At 43.5% G+C, this 9766-nt stretch overlaps 1 protein-coding gene across 1 annotated transcript; it reads right to left on the bottom strand.

Annotated features, from left to right (window-relative positions):
- Positions 1-1790: 1790 nt before the first annotated feature.
- AHSA1 (activator of HSP90 ATPase activity 1) lies at positions 1791-9726 on the bottom strand. The gene is made up of 9 exons (XM_039883925.1): positions 9499-9726; positions 7985-8175; positions 6251-6333; positions 5736-5853; positions 4578-4666; positions 3569-3697; positions 2988-3089; positions 2297-2348; positions 1791-2187 (listed from the first exon to the last, which is right to left on the bottom strand). The coding sequence occupies exons 1-9, from the start codon at positions 9576-9578 to the stop codon at positions 2015-2017; spliced, it is 1017 nt and encodes a 338-aa protein (XP_039739859.1). The 5' UTR covers positions 9579-9726; the 3' UTR covers positions 1791-2014.
- Positions 9727-9766: the final 40 nt, after the last annotated feature.

Below are 9766 nucleotides of genomic sequence, written 5' to 3'. Positions count from 1 at the left end.
TAACCAGTTTTTCAAAATATTAATTCTCCTGGGAAAATGCTTGGGCTCATGTCCAGAAGTAGCAAGTGTCAGTTGCTGAATGCCACCAGGTGCCAGCACTTCTGTATCCATCATCTCTAGTGCTCTTCTGAGGTATACTCATTATAAAAATGAGGAAATTCCCCCCATTTGTTAGGAAGTGGCATATTTACAATTCAAACCCAAGTCCAACCAAGTCCATGGCTTTTAATTACATCATTCTGCTTTGTAGGTTCAGATGGCTAACCAAAATGCTATCACTCAAATGGCAGTGGTTAAAATTGGAATAGCCAACAGTACTGGGGATGTGTGACCTGTTACTGAGCCTATCATGTGACAGATATTTTGCTTGGTGCTTGGTTTTTATTAGAGTGTTTGTAAACTCTACCTCAGAATTTCTTATAAGTAGTTCTCTGGAATTGGTAACTCTCCAGCCAGGTGTGAAATGGCCCCTTTTCTGTCATTGGTCTGTTAATGAAGAGGAGTCGTCTGTGGTCCAAAGGGCCTGTTGATTTGATTCAAGCTAAAATCCAGGCTTTTTATCAAGTCATCTTTTTGGACCCCCAGGAGGCAGATATAATGTCAAGTTAGATGCAAATTAGTTCAATCCAGCACTTGAATAATTCAAGACAAAGGTGGCTTTTGGGGGTTTAACTTATCCAGATCAGTGCTTGTTTTCTGCTTTAACTACATTTTGGCCAAGTCATTTTGGTAGGATTAGCCTGCCAGCCTGCCACTTAACAAGACAAGCAAAACTAGAAGGAAAATAGCTGTAGCTGCAGGAGGTAGAGTATCTGGATTCGCAGACACTGACTCAGCTGGGGGCGCAGGATGCCAGGGCAGGACATCTGGGAAAGCGACTCTGTCTAGGTAGCTACCTATCCAGCAGCGTGTCAGGGTGAGCCCCGCTAGAGCATATCTGCAGCAATTGCTCAGTGCCCTGTAGACTCTAATGAAACCGGGTATTTGAAAATACTCTTAACAAGGACATTCATTTCTTTCTGGGAGTACTGAGGCTTGGAATTTCCTACTCCAGAGGGGGTGGCTAACATACTAGAAATGCAGCTTCTTTGTGGTGATGGATCCAAAGGCAAGGCAGTAGACATAGTGGTTTAGACTGGAGCACTGGCTTTGCAGTTAGTTTTTCTTCCAAATCCCAACTCTGTTAAATATAAGTTGTTAGGGCCTTGAACGTTACTTAAGAAATCCAAGGCTTGAGTTCCTATAAAACAAATGATGGTAGTGCATGTATTTCATAGGGATATTATGGGGTTAACATAAATGGGGTTAAATGAGATGCAAAGGTTAGTGTAGTGCCTGATAGTGAGCGTAGTAACTGCTCAATGGACAGAAGCTATTAACCCAAGGTCCAAAGCTCCCCTCTGCCACAGGGTGGGAATCTCTTTCCACATTTAAAAACAGTACCTGGTGATCACCTCTTCTTGCAAGAGGTTAAGAGGCCATGGAGAATGGAAAGCCCAGGATACCATCTCCACCAGTAATGTTTGTCGGCGCCGTTTATTCCAAAGCATGGATCCTCCCCTACTTTCCCTCGGTAAGGGAGACAGAACCTTTTTGTCAGTCTCAAGTATAAAAGGAGACTAGCTCAGGAATCCTTGGTGGTGAGAAGCAGGCTCCCTTCATGCCTCTTAATTACGTACATTTCTCCAGAACGGAGGCAAGGCCTTATTCCAACCCCTTTGGTTTTTTAAAATTCAAAACCTTCAGGGAACTCTTAATACCAGCCACCCAGTCAACACAGGCTCCAGATATGCACATTTTTTAAATTACGTTTATTTAGCCTATGTACACATAAAAGAGAAATTGCCCTCTGATCCCACCCAGCAGAAAACATGCACAAACCCACGGTATACGCGGAGGGAAGGGGCCCCGGCCCCCAGTTAGTGGTTGGGATGGTGCAATCCTGTGAGTCACAAGCCTCAGTCAGGAGGGCTGGACTGCAGTGTTGGACAAGCTGTAGCCCCCGCTGCTGGACCTAAAATAAGCGTGCACCATAGCCGAAGGTCTGTTTGATGCCCTCAAAGTAGTAGCGCTGCCAGCCCTGCCGTGTCCTCTCTTCCTCAGGGGCAGGGATGCCTCGGCCTTCCATGCACAGTTCAGTCTCTCCATTCTTGTCACTGAAGGTCAAGGTGATGGTGGCAAAGTGCCCTGGGGAAAGGCAGAGGGGACGGAAGTTTCAGATCCATAGTTTCCATCCGGGTTTGAGACTAAGGGGAAAATAAGTTCTGGGGTAATAGCAAAAAATATGCTTGCTTACCTTCTGGCCAAGATTTAAATCTCCACTTCATCACAATATGTTTCTCAGGGACCTAAAATAATCAAAGAGTTCAGTCTTTACTATAGACCAACAGTCCCCAACCTTTTCGACACCAGGGATCGGTGCTCCTATAAGAATCTAATGCCTAATGATATGAGGTGGAGCTGAGGCTGTGATGCCAGCGCTGGGGAGCGGCTGCAAATACAGATGAAGCTTTGCTTGCTCTCCTGCTGTTCACTTCCTGCTGTGTGGCCCAGTTGTGGACCCCTGCTCAAGACCAACATACCCAACCCTAGCTAGGATTAGCTCTCTGCCTTTCGGACGGAACCTATCACCTGTGCAATTATACTACTCACAAGGGGAAAGTGGACCACCGAGTGAGTAGCTTCTGCACCAATTTGTGACATTTCAGTGCTACAAATGGAGAGCCTTAAACCACCAATATATACAACCTCTCTTTTATATTTGATTTCTCCAGGAAGAACTAATTTTAACTCCACTAAGGAAAAAATTCTAGGAAAGCAAGAGAATTCAAATTGCAGCATTCTTTTGAAAGATGAATCAAAATGAGATTTAATTAACCAAAGAGATTAAAGCCTTAAATTTTACCCCAGAGCTGAAAAAAGGAGACATGTTACTCTTCTGACCAGACAGAAGCTACACCCTGGGTCTGGAGCCAGCAGGTACTCACCAGGTCAGTGAATTCCCCAGTGACGTTGCCATCTACCAAGTGAAACTTCCCACCTTTGTCTGCTTCTAACATCGCAGGAGCATGGGTAAAGGCCTGCACCAGCTGCAGGAAAAAAAAAAAAAAAAAAGAAAAAAAAAAAGGTGGAGATAAGATACATAGCTCTCAGTGGGACCCAGAGTCAAATGCCAACTGACACCTGCATGCCTCAGTTCTCATTCTAAGGACACCTCTTCGCCCATTGACCAGGTTCAGGTTCTATTCTGTTCTAGTACAGACCAGGCTTTGACTTGAATAATTCTTTCAAAATCCATGATGACATTACTTTAGATCCATTTTCTAAAAAGAATGATTCCCAATGGTTCCCACTTACTTGACCCAAAACTAGTATAGATTAAAAAAAAAAGAAGGTAAATATACTTTGAAGAGCAGATTAAAAATGGTTTTCCCTTTGCCTCTGCTTGTATGGAGAAAGCCTCATGGTTCTACTCATCAGTATTTCTGCATGCTGAGGGGATGTGCCCACAACCCAAGTCACCTGGAACAGCAGGTGCCACGAGGCCCGAAGGACAGATTATACTTACCTCTTGGGTAGTAAACACTCTATAGAGCTCCTCTGGTGACGTCAGAAAGGTGTCTCTAAGAGAGATCTTACAAGTGGGGATTTTGACACCAACAGGTCTGGCCTGGGTTTTTGAAGGAGCAGACTTAGCCTGTGAAAAGTTGCAGTGAAAACTGAGTTTAGATTAATGGTAAAACTTCATTTAACATGGCTTCAGGGACAGAACTACCATGTCATCTCAAACGTTTTCATTTCCAAGGCTAATTATTCCAGGGGGTTGGAGGGAATTTGTTTGTGTTTCAATCATAAGAGAAACTTCCAGAAAATCCTCAATTCTCACTGAAAAGTACCACTCTAGGTGAGGTAAGACATAAACTCATTTACAAACCCATCAGCCAAAGCACATGTTAAATCATTAAGCATTTCTGAAGACCTTAGTATAATTCTCAAACAGAATTTCTGTTCTTAAATACCTGGAAGTAATCCTCCCAACCCCATTCCCATCTCCAGAACATCCTTCCCTGTGCTGACAAAGGGCAACAGGGCTGAAAATCAAGTGCTGAGCCTGAACTACACCCATTTCCAGGAGAAATATTTGCTCACTCTGAAAATGGGGTGAAAGTGATTAATTTCATGATAGGTGAAGTCACTGATTTAACCCAATACTTTGATGAGACCTCTAATATCAAAGTATGAAATGTCAACACCCCAATGAGAAATAATACTAAAGACGTGAATGGGTGAAGACGATTCTGTGTTCATAACATGATTAGTGCTAAATGCCATCAAGACTCAGACTGTGAAGTCCCTAATGGCATCCATTTGCTCCAGCAATAGTTCTAAATGAACGAAAACCAGGTGAAAGATGGGTACACAGACAACTACACCTTGTCGACTCTGAAAAGTACCATGAGCTGCTCTGGCTTAGAGATTAAGGCTGGAGAGAAAGCTGAAATGTGGAATTGAGCAGGCAGTGTCTCAAACCCCTTTCCAGACAGCCTCCCACCCCACCATGTGGGGAAACCATTTACCTTGCGCTCCTCAGTTTTCAGTGCTGGCTGACCAGTTGGGTCTACTGATTCTCCATTCAGTGTTGGCAAGATCATGCCCTGTGTGAACTCTGAAAAGATAAAATCCCAGCTTTGGAAGTTATTTCATAGTAGCTGAGATTTGGGACTCCATGCAGCTTGACAAATATGGCCATCTTAACCCAGAATGAGGTAATGACCAGGAAAGGGTCTACTTTACATCTTTACCTTTGGTCTATGCCAGACAGGTATCTGAGTGTATGCTATAGAATGCAGTAGTTCACTGGGATTATTTTAAACCCCTGACGCAATTGGAAGCATTACAACTTATTAAATGTACATGAGGTCTATTATGGATGGTAGCCAATGAATGTAGTTGCACTTCCAATGACTTCCAGAATGGGGCAAGATATGAATGGATGCATGTTTAGTCCCCTTTCTCCACTCGGCCTTACCTCTGTCTAACAGCCACAGTTACATCAGAGTATTGGCTCCCACTAAAAATGGTATCACCCTGTATGCTGGTTCCCTTTGATGGTCATATACTCCAACACCAAGATCAGAACACATTGGCAGTAGTGGAGTTCTAAAGGAGAGCTGAACTGACTAGTATTCTGATCACTCTCTAAATGTCCCTGGAGAATACACATCAAAGATACTCCAAAACTGTACTTAAGTAGTGACTTTGGAGATGCCAAGTATTCGGATCAGTGCTGTCCAACAAACACAATGTCAGTCTCAACATGTAATTTTAGATTTTCTAGTAGCCACATTAAAAAGTTAAACAAGTGAAACTAATTTTGATAATGTTTAACCCATTATACCCAAACTATTATTTCAATGTTATCAATATAAAAAAACTTGAGATATTTACATTCTTTTTTTTGTACCAAGTCTTCAAAACCTATTGTGTATTTTACACTCAAAGTATATCTCTATTTGAACTAGCCACATTTCAAGTGCTCAATAGCTAACATATTATCAACACCGCATCTTTAGATCTTTCCTTTACTCAGTTTATAGACTGACTTTGAGATGAAATAAGCCCCTCCCCGCAAATCTTTACCCATTTGCCAAAGAAAGGACTGTCAAGCCCCTTAATCAGAGTCTGACAGGTGGAAAACTATCTCCTCAAGGCATAGGTAACTACTCAAGGGATACCTGTTTTGAGGGTGCTGATGTAAATTCCCATTGCTTCTCTTAGAAGTTTCACCCCTTCTTCCTTCATTAAGGCCACGAGATTTGTGTCAGGCTCATCTTTGGCAAGGCTCACACTAATCTGAGTGAAAGATCAGAAGTAGGTGGTAAATAACTTGAGGGGTACCCACACTGCGGAATGTGGGTGCTGAGCAATCAGATAACTGCTGACGTTTCCAAAGGAAACGCGTGAGGGGTGGGGTATTCATACAATCCCCATGAGTGTTCCTTCTCGAGTTCTCTCTGCCAAGGCAAAGGTGGCTAACGTTAGAACTCATGTGACTAACTAAAGTAAAGTAATTAAATAAGCACAAGCTGTTCTGGAAGCTCCCGCTGGCTCCACTGACCTAGTCATCTGTAGACTGGGGTTCTGAATGCCTGGGCTAAGTCTGGGCTTTAATCTTGAATGATAGCTCATTTTTCTCATCTGAGAATAAGAAGATGTAGAAGACTCAGATGAGGAGTTAGGAAGCACAAACCTCTACTTCATCCACACTGTTTTCATCAGACAAATTGGGAATCTCCACATGTCCCTTGTACTGTATTCCAGACGTAGAGGTACCTGTCAAAAGCAATGTAACGTCATTAGTCTCCTCCTCTGCATGAAAAGTCTTCTGCTCTGGAGTCCTAACTACAACTCTGCCGACAATTCTTTTAGACAAATGAGCTGACCCTTTTTATTCTGGGGAAAAAAAAAAAATGCCACACACCAGATGCAACCAATCTTCTCTCAGAAGAAATGTTTTTCCTCATCAAATTTCTTGAGATCAACTGTGTTACCAGCGTGGGGCCAAGAGATACCTGGATTCGGCACTAGTCTGAATTCTGCCAGGGAGGACTTGGGTCAATAGCCAATACAATCAGTTCTGCTAGAATGCTTATTTTGAAAACATGAATTTGTTCCAATGTGACTGATGTATTAGGAAACAATTTGATAATACGAATTTCACATGTTTATATGTGACTTCACGAGAAACACTATGTGAGCATGAAAAACTACAGCCAGCTGAACTGAACTGCATGGGAATACACAAAACACATCTCAAACATTTATCTGCCAGCAACCTCAGTTCACCATGCCTATTATAAGCCATGCCATCCACAACTGGTGTTATAATGTTCCTTCTGATTTCAGATGACCCTCCCACTTCATAATAACTCACAAGCCGCAAACCTTCTGAGGCCCACTTTCACAAGTAAACCTCAGATCTTTTTCAAGGTAAAGCACCATACTTACTGTTTATGTATTTCTTACCATTTAACATATGTAAAATTGTGCTACCAATGTTTATGTTCCTAAATTTTTAAAAATGTGTCACTGATGAAGCTTTTGGGTGTTGTGTCCCTAACCCTCTCTTCCCAAAAAGCCCTTTAGTTTTCATTAAGCAATTTTGCACAGTGTGGTGATTTTTAGGAATACGTGTCACATTATAGCAGAACTGACTGTATTTCAAAATTAACCAACAAAATATTTATCTTTACTTCTCTAGGCCTAAGTTTCTCAATCTATAAAAAAGGGATGGGAAAAAATGACATCTAAGGTTCCTTCTGATTACTATGCTTTGGTAATTAAAAAAACAAATCTCCTGATATATCGACTTTTCCCCTTTTTGTTACCATTTGAGAAACGTTTACTGAATCACAAATTTATGTTATGCTTTGCCCCATACACATACTTCTTTAGCTTTAGGGCCTTATAAAATTCAGCCTCCCAAATGAGGGACCATACAAGTGGGGCGTGTGCATGGTCCCAAATCTTTGCTAATATCACCACCAAAGAGACATTAAACTAGAGAATAAAATTGCCCCAAATTAGTCACACACAGGTTCATTAGCACACTAATCTGTTAGATCCATACTGGATAGAGTAGATAACATCAAAACCAACGGCCCACACACACCTATTAAAGCATGTAAGAGACAAAAGTCGCTAGTCTGAGGAAGTATCTTATGTGTACCAACACAGGCCAAGGCCCCAAAATACAGGGGACCAGCTGCTTCACTGGTGACTCTTGAGACCCAGAGAGAGGAAACCCATTTAGTGTCCCACGGTGGCAGAGAAATTTCAGCGTCTAATACTGCTTTTTATGGGGCACCAAAGCAGCCCTACCTCCCTTGAAAAGTTTTTATCTCTCAAAAATTTCTCCCTAGCTCCTTAACGGGTCAATCAAAATGCAGTTAGCCTCTTTTCTTTCAGTCCAGCACAAACTCACCTGTCCAGTTTAGTCTGATATTCCACTCATAAAAGAAGATAAGTTTGCCTTTGCGATTGTTAATGGATGCCTCTCCATCCAGCTTGTTCACTTCTGTCACCTCACATTTGCCTTCCTCATTCTGCACCCGCACTGCCAGGAAGAGTGTTTTCAGCTTATCCGTAGACCAATTTGAAGCATCCCTCTCTGTCCTGCAAAACAGAAACAAAGATATGGACGAGCAGCCAAATGGAGGGTACGCCACTCATTCTATGCAAGAAAATGCGAAGCTAAAGGAGGCTTGACAAATAGGATGAAAAGAAAAAAACCCTTCATTCCCACTACAGTATTTCTACAAATATGCCACTCTCTTTTAGGAAGACAAGGAGTCACATGTTGTCAATAAAGGCAACTGCTCTACAGAATGGTTACAAACTAACTCAATTATAATGGTGCCGGGGGTTCATTATTTGACACTAACATGCCGCCATTTGACCAAGTGGAAAACTGCACATCTTGCTAAAGTCAAGAGTAGAGACTGGGCCATAGAATGCAATATTTAGCTTAAAAGTCCAGTTAGGAACAAACCTATAATCTTGACCTAATTAGCACAGTGTTCTGATCTCTCAAGCTCAGGCTCTCCTATAACCGCCCTACACATCCTGTGCCCTTCACATGGCCATGAAAACAATTTAAGTCCAGGGCTTCAAAACAAACAAGGATCAGATCAAACACACCATGTATGTTAAGAGAAGAGGCATGCTGAGATACGGAGAAGAAAATTCAGTATCTGCTTCTCGACTTACTACTGGAAAAAACAATGGCAAAAAAACTGCAACAAAGTAAAATCCGTAAAGACAGTATGAACAAAGTTCGATGGAGTTGAAAAATAAGGAAACTACTTCGGGAACATTTCATGAAGGAGGGTAGACTTTTTAAGAGTGGTTGGGTTATAAAAACACGATTGCCTGGCAACCAGGGAGAGTCCCTGGAGTTTACAACACAACCAACTAACAGTTCCGGGTTAGAGGCCAAGGTGTCTTCAGCAGCTCTGAGCACCTGGAGAACACGTTCCAAACCTTAGCTCTCTCTACTGAGGCAGTGGTTCCTATGGCCTTTAATTTCACTTGTAAGCATCAAAATAGGAATTCCAGCACCCAACCCTGAGCCTTACAAAACAATCTTCCAACACAAGCCAAGGCCGTTTGGATCTGTCTCCTCTGACCACGTGTGGGAAGCATCTCCCTGCTTAGGCTGGCTGCAGTAGCTAGGAGGTTATGTTCTCTCCTCTCTGAAACCCCTCCTTTGAGGCCAACACTCCACGTTGTCCTCGACAACCCAACAGTGAAACGGAGGCTGGGGTGGGCTGAGGTCAGAGGGCTGGGACTAGGGACCCCTGCAACAGGAAGAACTATCCCCATCTCCGGGCAGGACTGCCACGGTCCCAGCTTTGCCCTGGCCGAGGTTTCAGGGACCCCGCAATCCTGGTCCCGCTAGGCCGTAGTGCTCCCGCGGCCTGGCCTGCTAGCCCTCACCAGTGCCAGTTGTTGACGTTGGTGGCGTCCGCCCGCTCCTCCACGATCCAGCGTGGGTCGCCCTCGCCCCACTTGGCCATCAGCTTTCCTATCGCGCCACCACCAGCTCGCGAGCAGCCACGGCCACAGCCTCAGTAGCGCCTGGTGCCAGCCGCCCGGCAGCGCCTAGAAACTACTAGAAGCGGCCGCAGAACCTTCTGGCTTGCTTTTCCCACCACCCCCCGCCCCCTCTCCGCCTTAACTTCCGGTTCCTCCTTCCTCCCACCGG

This window comes from Pteropus medius, unplaced genomic scaffold (genome assembly GCF_902729225.1).
Source record: "Pteropus medius unplaced genomic scaffold, Ma_sr-lr_union100, whole genome shotgun sequence".
NCBI lineage: Eukaryota > Metazoa > Chordata > Mammalia > Chiroptera > Pteropodidae > Pteropus > Pteropus medius.
Note: the sequence above shows the minus strand (reverse complement) of the source record. Positions and strands in the feature narration are given on the sequence as shown.

Bases quoted from the DNA above. Each gene is read 5' to 3' on its own strand.
- AHSA1 (XM_039883925.1), bottom strand. From the start codon at position 9,578: ATGGCCAAGTGGGGCGAGGGCGACCCACGCTGGATCGTGGAGGAGCGG. The intron at 3,698-4,577 runs GTAAATGGTTTC...AACTTTTCACAG, and splicing joins TGAAAACTGAGGAGCGCAAG to GCTAAGTCTGCTCCTTCAAA. The intron at 3,090-3,568 runs GTAAGTATAATC...TTTTTCCTGCAG, and splicing joins GAGTGTTTACTACCCAAGAG to CTGGTGCAGGCCTTTACCCA.